The sequence below is a fragment of the Carassius gibelio genome, chromosome A2 (assembly GCF_023724105.1).
Source record: "Carassius gibelio isolate Cgi1373 ecotype wild population from Czech Republic chromosome A2, carGib1.2-hapl.c, whole genome shotgun sequence".
Classification (NCBI taxonomy): Eukaryota; Metazoa; Chordata; class Actinopteri; order Cypriniformes; family Cyprinidae; genus Carassius; species Carassius gibelio.
The window spans coordinates 26,208,328-26,226,411 of NC_068372.1; the positions used below are offsets into that span (position 1 = coordinate 26,208,328).

Genomic DNA, 18,084 nt, shown 5'->3' on the forward strand with positions numbered 1-18,084 from the left:
GTTCATTGTTAACTGCATAATGTGCCGTATATACTGTATACTGCTTACTATTTTTAAGAAATAGTATGTAAAACAGATTATTCAATGGTATTTAAGTTTAAACAATGCTTCTTTCTTGTCACATGACCTGATTACTTTGCAGAGCACGTTTAATTCAGTGAGTGGCATTCAGGTGAAATACATAGGTTCATTTTGCATAAAATCTCAAATTATGTGTAAGAAAAATGTCTTTGCAAATCAGTTAAATGACTTCAGTTTGTTTGGACAAAGTCAAGTGCTTTACATTGTGGGATTAAGCACCCAGAGTACTGTGGTCTGAAATATGCTCTGCACATTTGTTTTTACATGATACACAGGTCAGATATATATATATTTAAGAAATTAATAAATATATTTAATACTTTAAATAAATGTTTTTTTTTCTGAAGAATCATGTGACACTGAAGACTGGAGTAATGGTTGATGAATACAGCTCTTAATAGTGTAAACAAGTCAGAATGCATGAAATAGCATTAGACCTCCCCTTTAAAATAAACAAAAAAAGTGTAAAAATAAATAAATAAATATATAATTTAAAACAGTTAAAGCAAGGAATAAAATGCATGTTTACACAGTAATAACAGACCTTTGAAACCGACTATCTATCTCCTTTAGCTCCCTGTGACCCTCAAAACATCACAACTGTGCTCCAGTGTGACACCAACACAGCCAACGTGACATGGGCTGCCAGCGCAGGAGCTAATGGGTACACAGCAATTGCAACAGACAGGCAGCAGCAACGTTTAGCTTCTTGTCACTCTATGGGAACTTCCTGTCAGCTGACCTCTCTGCCGTGTGGGATGAGACTAAATGTGACTGTCCAAGCTGATGGCACCACCTGCAACAGCAGCTCTCAACCTAAAGCTGTAGTGGAAACAGGTGACAGCTCATGTTAACTTTTGCTGATATATGTGATTCATAACAACAATGCGTACAGAAAATTTGTCCCTTAAATACATTAGATGTATGAATTTCAGTGCATTAGATAAAAAAGTAGTATTTTGTGTTTATTTTATCAAATTATATATATCTGTATATCTGTAGAATATGATCAACTAAACCCACAAAACACATGTTATGTTCTTTAATTATTTGACATTCATGAATTTTTAAACATAGCTTAAGTGTCTAAATTTTTTGTTCAGGGTCAACATGTATCATACACCAAAATTCAAAGGTTTAGGGTCAGTAAGATTGAAAAAATAAGACAAATTGTTATAATAAAGACATAATGTTAGAAAATATTTTCATCTCAAAGAAATAATCTTGTGAATTTTCTATTCATCAAAAAAAAAAAAAAAAGTCAATTTAGTCAACAACCATTTTAAAAGTTGATACGTTTTTTTCTCATGCACCAAATCAGCGTATTAGAATGATTTCTCAAGGATCATGTGATACTGAAGACTGAAATAATGGCTGTTCAAAATTCTGCTTTGACATCACAGGAATAAATTACATTTTAAATATACCAAAAAAAATTAGATAGCAGATATTTAAAATTTTAATAATATGTCACAAGATTAAGGTTTTGGTTATATTTTGATAAAATAAATCCAGCCATGGTGAGCATACAAAACATCCTTCATGAAACCTAAAAAAAAAAAGATTAATACAAACTTTTGAAAATAACTGTATATGTACAGTTTTTATGTATAATCTGTTTTTTATATAACCTCCTCTTCTCTAGCTCCCTGCATTCCCACCAGTGTTGCTGCCGCTCTAAACTGTACATCTAACATTGCTTCCATCACCTGGTACAGTGCACTTGGTGCCACTTGGTACTTGGTAAAGGTGGAAAGCAGCCAAGGGTACAAGACATCCTGCAACAACACTGTCACTCAATGTGATATCCCAAACCTGCAGTGTGGCCAGGAATATTCCATCACAGTCATGGGCATGAATGGTGTCTGCATGGGCCCGGCTAGCCAGCCTATCACTCTCGTCTCAGGTACTTGAACTCAGCTCATTAGTGATAACTAGTGATTGAAACAACAAACCAACTTCAGTTTTTTCTGAACAAATAAGAAACTACGTAACACCCTAGAAAACATAATCTGCAGTTTGATGTGTTAACATTTTTGTCATGATCCAGCACCGTGTCACAACACTGGCATTCAAGCCAGTCTGGACTGCCGCAGCAACTCAGCACTCATTTCTTGGACACCAGGCAATGGTTCATTAAGTTTTAATGCAACACTACAGTCGCTCCAGGACCCCCAAAAGCACAACTGCTTCACCAATGGCTCCTCCTGCAACACTGGCTCACTGCCGTGTGGTCAGCACTATAACATCTGTATTACAGGATACGGCCAGACCTGTTCAACCTCTTCTAAAGCCTTGGTCACTCTAGACACAGGTATAACATTAAATAATAACACAACGTGTAAATTTGGTGATTCTTCTTGCATGAAATGATCAATAGAGCTAATATCTTCTGCTTTTTTTGTGGCATGAATCTTTTCCTTTCCAGCTCCATGTGTTCCCACTCAAGTCAATGTGTCATTATCTTGTGGGTCGGACACTGCATCTGTTTCCTGGGCAGCATCCAGTGGCCTTGTTTCATACTATACAGTAACAGCAGTAGATGATAATGGACGTACTCTAACCAGCAACTCCAACAGAACTTCCTGTGACATCAGCGGCCTGTCGTGTGGTCAGGCGTACAATGTGTCAGTCACAGCTATGAATGTGGACTGCACTGGGCAACGCAGTGAAGTGCGTCGCATCAGTACTGGTAAATATTTTCTCTAAAATTGAACTTTGCATACTGCAAGTTTGTATAGTAGTGTTTAAATCCAGAACTTTTAAACTATATTACACAATATTATTCTCTGCAACACTTGAAATAAATAAATAAAATAAATAAATAAAAATTTACTGAATAACTTATGTTAAGTGCTTTGATACGGTGCATGGGTGGTGACAGGGTTGGTTCACTTAGTTTTGTCGTGGCCACGACATAATAACTTGTGGGAACGTGATAATATGTCATGAACACAATATATATTTTTTCTGAACATCATATTAACTCATGGGAATGTGATATTATGTCATGGCCACAAGATCATTTTGCCGAGGTAACAACATCCTTATGTCATGACCTCAGGATTCTATGTTGAGGGAACAACATCCATTTATTGTGGCTTTGAGTTTAATGCGTAAGCAAATCTGCATCAATACGCATCAAACTTGTGGCCACAAGAAAAATATGTCGTTCCCTCAACATAAGAAGTCGAGGATGAGAAATCGATGTCATTCCCTCAACATAGCATCTCAAGGCCACAACATATTATCACGTTCCCACAAGTTATTATGTTGTGGCCATGACAAAACTAAGTGAACTGACCATGTCTCCTCCTGGGCACCATAAGTTACTTTGGCTACAGTACTTCACATTTTAAATGCATTTGACAGCAGACCACAGATTCTGTAGAGAAAGCTTAGTTTTAGCCTGGAATATTCTTTTAAAAATTCTAAAGTAATACTTTGTTTACCTTTGTCTCCCAGCACCCTGTGCTCCTCAGTCTGTGGTCAGTCAGCTCTTAGACTGTCGAACAGGTGATGTTCAGATCAGCTGGCAGTCGAGTAAAGGGGCACAGATCTACTATGCTCAAGCAAAATCCACAGTCAAGACTCTGGTGTGTAACTCTACCTCCACGTCCTGCATAATCCCTGCAATTTGCTGTGGGCAGACGCACAATATCACTGTGGTTGCAGTGGCCAACAGCTGTAGCTCCAACACCAGTGTGGCCAGTCAGGTCACTGCAGGTACAGTAGCATGTGGACAAAGCTGCAAGCTTTTATTCTAAATAAATATGCACACAATCAAATTTGCACACATGAAATTTGAAATGTTGTTTAAAAAGAATATAGAAACTTCCAGGCAAGTGTGTTGAGGCTAGCTGGAGCTAAACTGCCTGCTCCAGTCCAGTCCTCCAGGACCAAGTTTGGATCTACCACGTACTCATTTTGTTTTCTATAATTTACACCCAGGTCCTTGTGTACCACAAAATGTGTCGGCCAGTGTAAGCTGTAGCAGCAACATAGCAAGTGTAACCTGGGGGAGCACCCAAGGGGCGGAGCTTTACACAGTGACAGCCAGCAGTGCTAACGGCCTTTCAGCTAACTGCACCTCAACATCCACTTCCTGTAACCTGCCAACTTTGACCTGCGGACAGTCTTACACAATCACAGTGAAGGCAAAGGGCAGCAACTGCAGCAGTGGGAACAGTGCGCCTGTTCAAGTTCAAGCAGGTTTGTTTCTTATTTCACATCAGGATTATTTTTAAAGATGAAGAATGTCTTTTTCAGTTAAAAACTGTTAAAGAAAGTCACTGAATTCATTAACATTCAAGTTTTACCTTGCTTCTTGTGTTCTAGTGCCCTGTACCCCAAGTAATGTCCTGCCCATCATGGATTGTGTCACAAATGCTTTAGTGGTATCATGGACACCTGGTGCAGGAGGACAGTATTACACGGCCACCTTGCAGGACAGCAATGGACTGTCCACCACCTGCCAGTCTACAGGCTCACAGTGTAATGTGACAGGCCTCAGATGTGGTCAACTGTACCATATCAATGTGACAGCGTCAGATGGTTTGTGCAGCAGCCCTCCCAGTGCCACTGTGAACACTAACTCAGGTAACATAGAAACACATACATGCATATACAGTACGTGTCTATATACTCTATATACTTCTCACTCTAGCTCCCATAGAGACTGCTTACTATTTTTAAGAAATACTATGTAAAACAGATTATGCAACATTTTTACAAGTTTTAGACAATAATTATTTCTCAAGAATCATGTGACAATGAAGACTGGAGCAATGTAGAATATATATATATATATATATATATATATATATATATATATATATATATATATATATATATATATATATATATATATATATATATATATATATATGTATATATATATATATATATATATATATATATATATATATATGTATATATATATATATATATATATATATATATATATATATATATTCTTTCTAGATTTAGATCTAGGAACATGATACATTATTTTAGACTTTGTTTGGATAAAATATGCATCTTGTACATAAATACATGAAACTAAATGTTTTTAATACCATTGCAGGTCTGTGTGTTCAATTATTTAAATATTTTGCACATAAATTGCACATATTTAATTAATTTCTAAAGGATTCTGAAGCCACCATCAGCTGTGCAATCACCAGAATATAAAATCATAATTTTACCAAACTTTTGACCAGAAGTGTATGTGCTAGCAAAAAGGATGTATCATAATTAATATGATATGGAATAATAATAAATATGCTTCTGTTTTTTTCAGCACCATGTCTGTCCACCAGTGTGTCTGCCGTAGTGGACTGTGCGACAGATTCAGTTCTAGTGTCCTGGGGTTCCATTGCTGGGGCGGAGAATTACTCTGTGACAGCTTTGGGGTCAGGAGGTCAAAGGCTTTCTTGCTCAACCAGTCAGAACAACTGTAACATGTCCTCCCTGCAGTGTGACCAGCACTTTAACCTCACCTTCACCTCTACAAACCAGCAATGCCAGATGACCTCCGCCACCAATGTCACGTTTCAGTCCAGTGAGTTCACAAAGCATTATGTGTTGAAGGGGTTAAAAGTTGAAGCACATTAATTAGGGTCCAACCTTTCTGTGACCCCCCTGCAGGACCCTGTGCACCACTGCAGCCGGAAGTCTCTAAACTGTGCGGTAACAAAATGTCAGTGATGTCTTGGGATTTGAGAGAAGGAGCTGGTTACTACATCGCTCGAGCCGTCAGTGCAGTAGGAGGATACCAGCTCTGTAACTCCACCAACTCTGTTTGTACCTTCTCTACTCTGGGCTGTGGCGAGACCTACACTTTTTCTGTCACCGCCCACAGAGACCGCTGCCAAAGTGACCCCAGTGCACCTGTATACCTTACTTCAGGTATGGCATTATGTTAAAAAAAATCTGATATCTCATCTTGGGTTTTAAACGGAAAAGTATTATTATTATGTATTTTAATAATAATTTATTTAGAAATGTATTTTATTACTATTATTATAAATAATAAAATACATCTGTGTATTTATTTAATTTGTTAATATTTTATTTGTGCACCTGTATACCTTACTTCAGGTATGGCATTATGTAAAAAAAAAATCTGATATCTCATCTTGGGTTTTAAACGGAAAAGTATTATTATTATGTATTTTAATAATAATTTATTTAGAAATGTATTTTATTACTATTATTATAAATAATAAAATACATCTGTGTATTTATTTAATTTGTTAATATTTTATTTGTATAGTTCATTTATTATTATTGTCCCTATTATACTATAAATATAATTATTATTATTATTATTACAACAGATCATTACAGATATTAAAATATTAATAATGGTTGTATATATTTTATAATTAACATTTTATGTATTTGATTATTGCTATTACTAATCATAATATCATATTACAGATATTAATATTATTACAGATATAATAATAATGTTTATGTTTATTTTTACTGCTATTTTTTTCTTTGCCACACCCTTTCTCACTCAAGTATTTTTGTGATTACAAATTATAATACATTTATATTGTTAATATTTTTTCCTTTAATTAAATGTTTTTATAATGAATATTTTAATGAATTATTATTGTTATTATTAAAAGTATAAAAATATTAAAAATACTAATAATAATATATTATATTGTTAATATCTTTATTTTTATGACTAATATTTTATTTAAATAATTTTTATAATGCTACAATGTAACGGTCTCCCTGTACCTCTCCAGATCCTTGCAAGCCAGAGAACGTGACTGCTAATGTTTCATGTGACAGTGAGACGGCAGCGTTTAACTGGTCAAAAGCCAAAGGTGCATCATTCTACACTGTGATGGCAATAGGGAGTCTGGGATATATTGCAGAATTCAACACTACTTCTACTAACCTGTCTGTTCCACTGCTCTGTGGACAAAGCTACAACGTGTTTGTCGAAGCGCATAACATTTACTGTGAGAGCCCACCAAGCACTGCTGCAGTTTTCAGACTCGGTATGTATCTGAAATTAGACATAAACCTGCTGTACACTAAACAAAAATCCACAACCTTAAACACTCAATGGCAGTATGCAATTTCCTGTTATTATAAGAGCTCTCTCGAAGCTGATCATTACATAATAAGAGATCTTAACACTTCAGTTCCACTTAATTAGCTATTAAATATAATAAAACGTCTAATATTAGCATGATTTCATTATTTATATTGTATTTTTTGTTGCATGTATGTTTCACTGAAAGTCTCTTTCACCAACAGCAGTTGTAATTTAATTTGATAATTTTCCATCCCCTCTCTGATATAAGGGTACATCTCATGAAATATTTAAAGAGCAAAACATTTGTTCACACCAAACTCCAAATAAAAAACTAAGAAAATATATTGTCGACTTTTGGCTATAATATGATATTTGCATTTTTATTGGCAGTTATTTTCAGAACATTTAAGCATATTTCCTCTCCAAATATTCCTTGCTGTAATGCGTAAAAACAAAACAAAATATAATTTAAACGGTGAAGTATTTACATTACATTGCGATATATTGTGTATGATTTAATTTAAAAATGTTTAATAATACAGTTAGGGGAACTACAAAAGAATCTGTTGAAAGTAAAACATCTCATTACAGGAAATGCTGTTTTGTGTACATTATTTTGATAGAAATTCTAATTGCCATGAAAATAATGCCACAATGCAAAGGTTTTGAAAATAGACTTTAATGTAATTTTGTAAAATATTATATCTTATTTCTGAGGTAAAATATGACCAGTAAATGTTTTGTAAGTTTCAACCCTCTTTAGAATTATTACTTTACGCAAAAAATTATATGACTGACTAACTTTGTGCACGTGAAATGAGCAGGCATGCTAACTTGATGTAGCATTGCAGCAAGGAGTACACCACTGTTGCTATGTTGGCTTACCTTATATGGTTTCCTGCTGGTGTAGTTAGTATAGCCCCACCCTTCAGTCACATCCTGGTTCCTTCTCTTTCTTTTCTCAGCTCCATGTCCCCCTCAGAACGTATCTGCCGTTGTGCAGTGTGATTTAGGGTCTGTGCTGGTGAGTTGGAACCCAGCAGTTGATGCAGGCCAGTTCAGAGTTGAACTGGAGTCCCAGAGCACCAGTGCGATCTCCTCCTGTATCAGCACAAACACACAGTGCTCCATCGCCCATCTGCCCTGTGGAGAGAGATTCAACCTCAGTGTGGTGGCACTGGGGGGCAGCTGTCAGAGTCAACCAAGCAGTGACCTTTCCATCTCCTCAGGTTGGACACTTGCACAAAAATACTTCCTCAAACAGATTACAATTGGCATATTTATCTAATGCACCTCATGTCTGATGTCTTCTCTATACAGCTCCATGTATCCCACAGGGAGTCACTGGTACTGTGGACTGTGTAACTAACTCTGCATGGGTATCATGGGATGTAGATAATGGTGCAGAATCTTACACAGTGCTGGCTGTAAGGGATGACGGTCACAATACCACCTGTAGCAGCTCAAACACCACCTGTAATGTAGCTGACTTGGGGTGCGGAAGGAGCTACACCTTTAACGTCACTGCCTCGAGTGCTGCTTGTGTGAGCCCACCCAGTAACAGCTTTCAGCTGGAGACAGGTAAGTACCCCTGCAGTAGAGAGCTTTAGCCCTCTTTTTTGAGACCATGTGTATCTCAGTCTCAAAGTATGTATAATCTCTCTCTCCAGCACCTTGTGCCTTGTCATCCATCGTGGTGGTGGCTAAATGCAACAGTTCTGTTATCATGGTACAGTGGCAGAGAGCTCAGAGCGTAAAGTCTCTCTACATTGCCACAGCAGTGGATCAAGACCATTCCCTGCTTTCCTGCAATAGTTCCACTTCTTCATGCAACCTTACCAATGTGCAGTGCGACAAGGAGTACACCATCATTGTAGCCGCTTCGGCCAACCAATGCAGCAGCCTCCGCAGCCCACCCTACAAGATCAGAACTGGTACAACCATCAATATCATGTCATAGCCATCTAATAAAACATGAACATATGTTTATTTTAGAAAACAAACCTGTAGTAATCAGTAACTATTCATGAGCAACCATCACTATTATTATTGCTCCAACTTGGAGTTGGGAATTTACCCTTTAAAGAGGTGCGCTACTACTTCCTTAGTTGATCTGACTTAGAATTTTTACCTGATGGATGAAGAGAAAAAACTTGCATTAAAGAAGGGACCTGGGTCATATATTTAAGGACCACGATTTCACTGACACCTGGAGCTGGGGCTCTTTTGACTTGTTTTCTAGCCACTGAGCAACCACCCAGAAACACTAGCAGTCACCTAGAAATCAAATAGTAAAGTGCTAACAACCACTCAATACATCATAACATCTGCATTGGGGGACTTTTCTAGTTAAATAATTGCAGCTGCATTCGGTAGACCGGGGTTATACAATCCTTCTCATGGAAGGCAACCTTTCTGTGGACTTTCGTTCAGAACTGCCTGGAAGTTTCTAGTAATCATGAAGACCATGAAAATATAAGGTTGAAGCTAAATTCAACAGGAAGGTAGACTTCCAGGAGCAGGACTGGAGACCCCTGATCTACAGATCTATCCATCTATGTTAGATGTGCTTTCATTACACTAGTATTCAGTCTCTTCTAATTTCTTCCTTTGATTGTTTGCAGCACCCTGTCCACCCTCATCAGTACAGGCCAATGTAGACTGTCAGTCGAAGGATGCATTTGTGTCATGGGACCCATCATATGTGGCAACGTCGTACCTGCTTACTGCAGTCGGCAGAAATGGAGACTTGAAGACGTGCAATACCTCGGACAATAACTGCACGCTAAGTGATCTGCGTTGCAGCAACACCTACTATGTGTCCGTTTTAGCCAGTAACAAGAACTGCACCAGTCTGCCCAGTGCTAACATCACCTTCCAAACGGGTAAGAGAACACAAATTATTTTCCTTTAAATTACGTGACCAAGGTTTTTACATTTTGTAAATATTTATTGTAATGTGTTTATTCTGTAGTCCCGTGTGGGCCAGCCAACTTAACAGCAAACATACTGTGTGGGAACAGTAGTAGTGCCTCCTTGTCATGGGCAAGGAGTACAGGGGCGGTGGTCTACAGGGGACTTGCTCAGTCAGAAACCGGTACAACATTCTACTGTGAAACCCCAAACACGTTCTGTACTCTGGAGGGCTTAGTGTGCGGCACTGTGTACAACTTTACTGTGCAGGCAACAGACGGTCTCTGCAACAGTTCCTTGAGTGAACCTCAAACTAAGGGAGCAGGTACAACAATCATCAGTCCTCCTCATCACACAGTAATCGGCTTTATTTGAACTGATCTTCTAGTATTTGACATTTCAGAATATTGCTTTTGGAGTGGACTTGAATCTGTTTGACAACAACGTTTGGTTAAATTTATTGGTACGGTTTCTGCACTTGTGTGTCCAAGTCCACTCTTGTATGGTTGTCAGTTAGTATGAAAGCAACTTGACCCAAACCACTACTGATAAAGATCTTCAAGGATCTACTTTTAGCAGAGCAGAGCCAAGAAATAGTTTCGGCACCTTCTTCTGAGTCATTGTCTACCTGGTTAGGAGCTACTTACATTGACAATGTGTTGATTGACTATGAGTAGGATATCACATAAAAAAAGGTCTTCTACGAGAATAGAAAAAAAATATCTTGTAAACAAAATCAGAAAGAATATAATGTAGGCAAATCTATACTATTTTGATTCTGCTTCTTTGGGATCCCCAATTGGAAAACAGGTTTTAAGTATTTTTGTCCATGTCTTTCCCTCAGCTCCTTGTCCTCCAACTGGATTTAGGGTTGTCCCTCGTACAGTAGTGAATGATACTCAGATCTTGAGGGCATCTTGGTCTACTGTGAGTTGTCCTAATTCTGAATACCTCCTGGCACTCACGGGCAACATTCAGGGCAACAGCCAGGGACTCTTTGACCTAGCCTCCTATTGGACAAGTCGCAGGTTCTTTGAGGTCCCCCTCCCTTGTGGCTCCGCTTACAGTGCAACCATCAGCGCGAGGAACTCTGCCGCCACAAGCGACAAATCTGCTGCAATCACTGGAACTACAGGTGCACAATGTTCAGTCACCACAGTACTATCTTCTTACCCTACATAAATTGCAAATGAAGATGCTTAAAATGCAAAAACATACATCTGTTCGTTTCTTTCCCTCAGTACCTTGTGCACCTCTGAATGTGACGTTCTCTGCGTCGTTGGCGAAAGTGGGATGGAACGAGTCTCTATTTGCTACAAACTACACTGTGTATGGGGTTACTTCCTCTGGTAGGACGAAACTATGCATGACCTCAATGCTCCTCTGCTCTGTCACCAATTTTAGCAGTGGCCAGATTGTCGTAACTGCCAGCAACACTGCCGGGGAGAGTGGTGACTCAGTGCCTGTTTCAGGTAAGTAGATGATTTTAGAGAACAGGAATCAAATATCAGAATAGAAGTAATTTTCACTAAAACATAAAGTTGACAGAATCTTGCTTTTGTGAAATCCGTGTCACCTTTGACCTTGTCCATCCTTTCGCAGTGACAGCAGTTCGCAGGAGGAGGTGAGTCCTGGCACAAAGTGAGAAAGGTGAGTTGAGGCCCAGGAGCAAAAATTAATATAAGCGATGCCATGATGCCACCCAATGTTTATTTTTAAGTATTTATCCACAACAGCTCCTCAACATCTTAAAAAAAATATATATTTACAAGCAATGGAAACACTTCAATGTCTTTAAAAGATTTCCAGTATTAACCCTTGCTTCTCTTCACTATAGGACTGACCAACCCTGAGTAAATGCTTGCATCTCATCGCACTCAAACTCTTGCCTCTGGGAATTCCTGCACTTTACCTTAGAATTTGTTAAACTATTATATACAAATATTCTGGTTCAAGGTTCACCTTTTTTTTTTTTTTAAACAATATTTAAGGGTGGAATAGATTGACTTTTAAAATGTTTTCCAAAATCTGTGGTTTCTGGCTGAAGGATTTACTTTCATCCAAATATATATACATATATAAAAAGTCTTCTACAAACATGCATTCTTATGTTTTTGTATACGAGTAGTTATAATACAAAGAGCATTTCTCCATGTGATCAGTCTTATAAATTAGAATGTGTAAAATAAATTAACCATATACAAAACAACTTCTCTTCTTATCATATGAATGTTCTAACAAGGAACTGTTGAGGGCACAAGTGAAAGCAAAAAAGCACTGAAAAAGACATCTTTGTGTGAATGAACTACTCATCCCATGAACCAACACTGACAACAAAATTTAAGTTGATAAAATATAAACCTATTGACTATAAATTTTAAATTGATTCCAAAATATGAATACTTGTACAAGCAATTTGAGAGCAGGACTGACTAGACGGTCACAATACTTCATGGGAATGGGTAACCACTACTTCTCTCAGCTACACAGTTGTCAGATCTCTCTTTATAATCATGAATAGTACTGTACTGTTAAAATAAAGCTGAAATCATACAGCAAAAGCACGTCTTAATTTAACCTAAAAACTCATGGCAGATTTGTCTTAAAAGGTTTTACACACACTCTATAAAGAAACTATGAAGAAAACCAGTGACATTTTTACTTGCAGAACCCAGCAGTTTGGCTTATTGAAAGTGAAAGTGACATACTAATGATATCAAAAATATACAACTGAGCAATCTTGTTCCATACAAGAATTTTATTAGAAAACGAGATGTAACAGAGCAATGAAACAGCACAATGTCAGCAGATTTCAGCAACCTGTGCCACAAACTCAACTCTGTGGTAGCTCTGTTGAAATTTAAAACATTCTCTGAGCTCTATGTACAACGCCATTTGTGAAAATTCTGAAAACAAATTAGGGGAGAAAGGGGATTTTAAAATGTCATTTTCAGTTCAGACGTCTGTAATGGACAACTGACAGAAAATATTTTTTGTGTCTACACAAGTGGCAATTTACAGTGCAAAAAAAAAAAGTCCAGGCTTTTCCAATTACTTGAACACAAGTGGTGCACAGGAGTATTAAAGAGAAAGACATGAAGTAATAAGAGAAGTACTGGTAAAGAGGAGGAGAGGGAGATGGAGACAGACTTGGATCAGGGAGAATCTGCTTGAACACTGTTTGTTCTTTCTCCTGGTTCAGGACTGGGATGCTCTCGCCCATTGCTGGATTCTCGACGGTGTGAGCGCTCTTTGCTGCGACTGCGCTTGTGTGAGCGTTCCTTACTATGGCTGTGCTCCTTTTTCCTGTTCCTCTCCTCACCTGCTTCCTGCCTGCTCCTGCTGCTCGAGCGAGAGCGTTTCTTGCTAGATCGTTCAGTTTTGTTTTTCCTTTCTCTACTTTTGCTCCTTGAGCGTTTGCTCCTTTTTTCTTCCCTGTGCTTTCTATCCTCCTTATCTTCTTTGTGCCTCCTCTCTTCCCCATCTCCTTTACTCCTCTTGTCTTTTGACCTCTCTCGATCTTTATGGTGCTCTCTGTCTTTCCTGCGGCTACGCTCTCTCTCACTCCCAGCCTCTCTCTCCTTATCTCTTTCTTTCCTCTCGTTCCGCTTCTCTCTACTGGTGCTGTGACTCCGGCGTGGTTCCCTGCTGCGACTGCGTCGACGTTCTGTGGTTCGGTCTGGTGTTCTGGAGCGTCGTCTGTCTCTGTCTCTCTCCCTGTCCTTTTCCCGGTCTCTGTCTCTATCTCTATCTCGGTCCTTTCCATCCCGCTCTTTTCGCTGCCTGTCTCGTTCTCTCTCCAGCTCACCATCAAAGCTGGCTCCATGCTTTTCTCTGTGATGGCTGCGACTCCGGGAACGATTTTGGGATTTCCTGGGACTCTGACTTTTCCTAGGTGTCCTGAAGACACACATAAAAAACAATTATTTAACATAGAAAATACATACCAGTGAACAAAATATAAGAGAGAGTGGTGATTCTGAAACAACAGTTCTATTCCCTGCATTCAGATTCAGATCAAAAGGTACTATATATTAAAGACTGAATCTCATACAGACAAGCATAACTCAGCAGAAATGAGCACTGTGAGTACATTTCTTTAAAAGGGAACAAAGTTTTGGGCTAACTGCTACAGTTCCAAACAAAGTAATCATATTTTTGATAATGTTTAAAGTGATGTAAACTCACATGAGATTGCAGACTTTAGTCATATCTGTCTCGGTGGAAAATTTGTCTACATTCTACATGCTGCTGGGAGCACGTTCATGAGCCACCCAAATACAAACCAAGGAGAAACTTATCAAATACCGAGCATTAACAGTCGCCACACCAAAAAACAGAACTCTAGCAATATGGTTACAATACACTGCAGCTGTCTGACATGCACCAGCATTAACCAACAACACAAGAAATAAGCTGGGCTTAAATCCAACAATGCCCATTATATACAAGCAATTACAAAGAAATGGCAAGTACCACTTTGAATTAAACATCAAGTACAAAAACTGAAATGTTATTTTTTGGTAAAACAATCCAGTAATCTTTATTTTATTTACAGAGTAGTTATGGCTCATCTCGAATAGCAGGTCATTTCAAAATTATTGGTGATTCTTTAAAACGAACTTACTACAGTTCAAACACCACCACAAGCACTGATCACTGCTGATCTGATTAGCCAAATAATCTCATCCCACCCACACACAACAAATGTACCTGGAACGGCGCCTATCTCCATGCCTTCCTGAATCAGCTGCCTCCTCTTCATCCTGCTCATCTTTTTGCGGGGGTTTACGTGGTCGGCTCTTCATGTGCTGGTCGATTGCTTTCTGCACAGGAACAGGTATTCTTGGAAACAACGTTGAGAACCATTCCAGCTTGGTCAGGAAGGAGCGGAGCATCTCTCCAATTGTCATTACGCACCCTCCTCCAGCCTTCACGTCCAACTCCTGATCACAGAGACAAAGGAGCAAAACCATCAACACTACAATCACAAACACACTCCGTCACAGTAAAAGATAACGCACGACCTCCGGTTTACATGTTAACGCTAATAATTTGACTGTACACTGTCCTGAATAATATGCTTCATTTGTGATGTCCAAACACTGAACCTTCACCTCTGCTCTCACCTGACTTAATATTCAGTACTGACAGGTGCACCTAGTCATTCTGATGTTTGTTTCACTGACCGTCATCTTAAGACTTTATAATAACAAATAATCAGCATGGATACAAAAGCAATATCATTGTACAAATACCTTTATCACTAGCAAAAAAAGGTGCCATTTCATAATGGACCTTTAGTGCACCTTTAATATAAGTGGGATCGTTACAAAAAAAAACAGACAAGTTACATTTCCAGTCTTTCTGCTTTACTTTTTATAGAAAATGCAGTTTATTATATTAATTTTCAACAGATCTGCATGACTGAGAATCAAAATAATTTGCTTCCACAATGTCTCTTACTATGCATTCATCAACATAGGTGCGATGCAGAGGAGGTCGGCAGGTCAGCTGACATATATACGCTGTACCGTTGCGTGTGAAGGGGTGGAGTGGGTGGGTGAGCTTGTCTAACTGCACTCACGAACGCCAGTCAAGAGTGTGGAGCACACCCTATATCCAATCCACCCGCATCACAGGGGCAATCTGGGAGAGAGAACAGGGCAGTCAGCCAGAGACACACATAACAACCACCACCAGGCCTGGCAGCAATGTCTGCTCGATGCAAGTAAGATCTACTTTTTCTGGGCTATTTTTTAAATGGATAATATATCCCCAACTATAAATTAAGAGTGAGCGTGCAGGAGCACAAGAGATGAGACAGCAACCAGTAATGCACGTCTGATATTTACGATCAAATATAAATGTCTCTACGAATCACGGAGGCATAATGCCATATACGTATCTGGGATAAATGAATATTGCATGCAATTTACATTTAAGAGAAATCACCATGAAACTTCATATCTAGTTCAAAGGACCATTTGCTAAAAGATTGTGCTGATCTCAGAACAGACATGGCATACCCAGTGAGAGTAAGAAACCAGTCATCTGATGTCTTGGCTAAACTTGCCACCATAAATACAAATAAGAGGAACATTAAGTTAAATGAGGTCAAAGGTTGAAGGACAGCTATGTGCATCACAATCAGCATTTGGCCTAAAGCTTTCTGGTTAAAACGTGGTACATCAGAAATAAGAGAGATGAAGTCATTACCCGTGGTGACATACCTCCTCGTCGTCAAGGAACTCATCATACCAGTCAACCAAGTCAGGAGGAGGCTGAGTATACCTACAATACACAGATTTGACATTATAAATGTGTGTTCATCGAGACCAGAAAATAACAAAATGTGGCTAGTAATTATGAAATTATCTAATACACAGTAGTTTGGGTACATCTGCTCTACATATTCATATTCCTTTGCTAAAATCAATGCTAGAATTTGATTATTCAAAGTTGTTCACCTAAATGAAAACAAAACATGAAATTACTTCTGAAACATTTACCAAAAAAAAAAAAACACCCATCTCAGTTCATGTTGTGTTCTACCTCATACCTGATGTACATGAAGCCCAGTGACCTGATATAGGGTGAATCTGAGTGAGTGATGAGACCCATCACTTGTTTGCGGGTCAGTTTCAGTGTAAAGAGCTTATACAGCAAGCAAAATGCAGTGGACACAATCCCACCTGTCCCGACTCCTCGAACCTGCAAGACAACAATCACGAAACTTGAAGCTAAACTTATGTTCTGCTTTAATGAATCTCTCCCTTGCATTAATCAAATTGACAAAGTTTACGGGAGGATGAACTACGAGTAGGTCTCAAGGCACGTACTTCTACTTACCCCTCCGCACATTCCTGTCTGCCCCGCGGTCTTCCTGCTGCCCTTTTCCCATGGCTCCATATGGTTGACCTAAAAAGGAAACCGGTCACAGTCATACACCAAGCAACTGACTAGAGGAGAAATACAACTATAACTCCCAAGTTTACCTTTATTCAAACCCCGATTCCAAAACTGATAGTCTAATATTCTAGAACTTACAGTGAATACTTAAAAATAATAATAGCAGAAAAACAATTACAATTAAAAAAGATTTTACAGTCTTTCTAATTCAGCATATTTTGCAACAGTGCTGGCTAATACAAAATTGCTGTAGTTTTGGTAAGTTAGTCACAATAAAAAATCGTTAACACCAAAGATTCTAACTATGAATTTTATTAATAGGTCTAATTGTATCCTACTAAAAAATGTCAATAATTCTGGTTTGGAATAAGATTTCGGTGTGTTAATGACAAGGGTTTCATTTTTAAGTTAACCTATTTAATTTGAACTAAGTTAGCACAATTACGTTACCCTCTATGGCCTAATACGATCTAACGTTACTGCAACTCACGTAACGTTAATACTAAATTAAAAGCAAATAACGCTTCTTTAACAACTAGTTAAGACTAATGGAAGCAATAACAAACAATGAGCAATACTCAATGCCAGTGTAATACAAAAAAGAAAACCGCGGGCTTCTCGCTGGTCGGCCCTGGTTTATTTCACCACCTTGAAGTATATCTCGTCCACCACCTCGTGGTACGTTTTGAGCTCGTACAGCTGGACCTTGAAGTAGGGCGAAGACAGGACGTTTGTTAGGATCATCGGGTTGAGGTTCATAGTCTTCTCATTGCCCCATAACGGCAAAACGTTGCCGTGTTTCCCGCCGGCCGGTTTGCTCACGGCCTGCTGCTGTTGTTGCTGCTGACTAACCGCCATGGCAGTTCTTTCACAACGCCATTAAATTACAAAACTAAAGAAAAAGACAGTTGACCTTAACAAATATTACGACAACGCCTTCGACGAGGTGCGCGTGAGGCGAACCGTCGTCTCTTAATTCATTCAAATTGGATTTTGGATCGTTTTGACCAGTTCTCTGTGATGTTACAAAACGCACGCTAAGCGTTCAGCTACGCTGGTTGTGAGAACAAGATGGCGCACGGAAGAGGGGCGGCGGAAAGGGATGCAAGGCT

At 38.7% G+C, this 18,084-nt stretch overlaps 2 protein-coding genes across 5 annotated transcripts in view; one reads left to right on the plus strand and one right to left on the minus strand.

Moving 5' to 3' along the window:
* The window catches only part of LOC128022929 (uncharacterized), a 43,405-nt gene extending 31,345 nt beyond the window's left edge, over positions 1 to 12,060 (plus strand). Inside the window, exons 20-38 of the mRNA XM_052610631.1 lie at positions 655 to 918; positions 1,727 to 1,987; positions 2,132 to 2,395; positions 2,510 to 2,773; positions 3,547 to 3,807; positions 4,033 to 4,293; positions 4,420 to 4,680; positions 5,384 to 5,644; positions 5,731 to 5,991; positions 6,849 to 7,106; positions 8,113 to 8,376; positions 8,468 to 8,728; positions 8,818 to 9,081; positions 9,772 to 10,032; positions 10,122 to 10,385; positions 10,905 to 11,195; positions 11,302 to 11,532; positions 11,663 to 11,710; positions 11,898 to 12,060. Coding sequence (XP_052466591.1) covers positions 655 to 918; positions 1,727 to 1,987; positions 2,132 to 2,395; positions 2,510 to 2,773; positions 3,547 to 3,807; positions 4,033 to 4,293; positions 4,420 to 4,680; positions 5,384 to 5,644; positions 5,731 to 5,991; positions 6,849 to 7,106; positions 8,113 to 8,376; positions 8,468 to 8,728; positions 8,818 to 9,081; positions 9,772 to 10,032; positions 10,122 to 10,385; positions 10,905 to 11,195; positions 11,302 to 11,532; positions 11,663 to 11,688 — 4,478 coding nt within the window. The 3' untranslated portion in view covers positions 11,689 to 11,710; positions 11,898 to 12,060. The remainder of the gene's footprint in view (positions 1 to 654; positions 919 to 1,726; positions 1,988 to 2,131; positions 2,396 to 2,509; positions 2,774 to 3,546; positions 3,808 to 4,032; positions 4,294 to 4,419; positions 4,681 to 5,383; positions 5,645 to 5,730; positions 5,992 to 6,848; positions 7,107 to 8,112; positions 8,377 to 8,467; positions 8,729 to 8,817; positions 9,082 to 9,771; positions 10,033 to 10,121; positions 10,386 to 10,904; positions 11,196 to 11,301; positions 11,533 to 11,662; positions 11,711 to 11,897) is intronic.
* Positions 12,061 to 12,800: 740 nt separating this feature from the next.
* LOC127935174 (pre-mRNA-splicing factor 38B) lies at positions 12,801 to 18,052 on the minus strand. Of its 4 annotated transcripts, none has more exons than XM_052532810.1 (6): positions 17,621 to 18,052; positions 16,913 to 16,981; positions 16,623 to 16,774; positions 16,294 to 16,354; positions 14,774 to 15,006; positions 12,801 to 13,960 (listed from the first exon to the last, which is right to left on the minus strand). In XM_052532810.1, the coding sequence occupies exons 1-6, from the start codon at positions 17,828 to 17,830 to the stop codon at positions 13,216 to 13,218; spliced, it is 1,470 nt and encodes a 489-aa protein (XP_052388770.1). In that variant the 5' UTR covers positions 17,831 to 18,052; the 3' UTR covers positions 12,801 to 13,215. The 4 variants fall into 4 exon arrangements, with proteins under 4 accessions (XP_052388770.1, XP_052388779.1, XP_052388789.1 ...); XM_052532819.1 differs by having other exon boundaries at positions 16,903 to 16,981; positions 17,621 to 17,675; XM_052532829.1 differs by lacking the exons at positions 16,913 to 16,981; positions 17,621 to 18,052 and having other exon boundaries at positions 16,280 to 16,354; positions 16,623 to 16,697.
* Between the last annotated feature and the right edge of the window lie 32 nt (positions 18,053 to 18,084).

Excerpts from the sequence above, each read along its gene's own strand:
- LOC127935174 (XM_052532810.1), bottom strand. The coding sequence starts at position 17,830 with ATGGCGGTTAGTCAGCAGCAACAACAGCAGCAGGCCGTGAGCAAACCG. Across the intron at positions 16,775-16,912 it reads AGACAGGAATGTGCGGAGGG|GTTCGAGGAGTCGGGACAGG; the intron begins GTAAGTAGAAGT and ends GTTGTCTTGCAG. Across the intron at positions 15,007-16,293 it reads AGTTCCTTGACGACGAGGAG|GAGTTGGACGTGAAGGCTGG; the intron begins GTATGTCACCAC and ends CTCTGTGATCAG.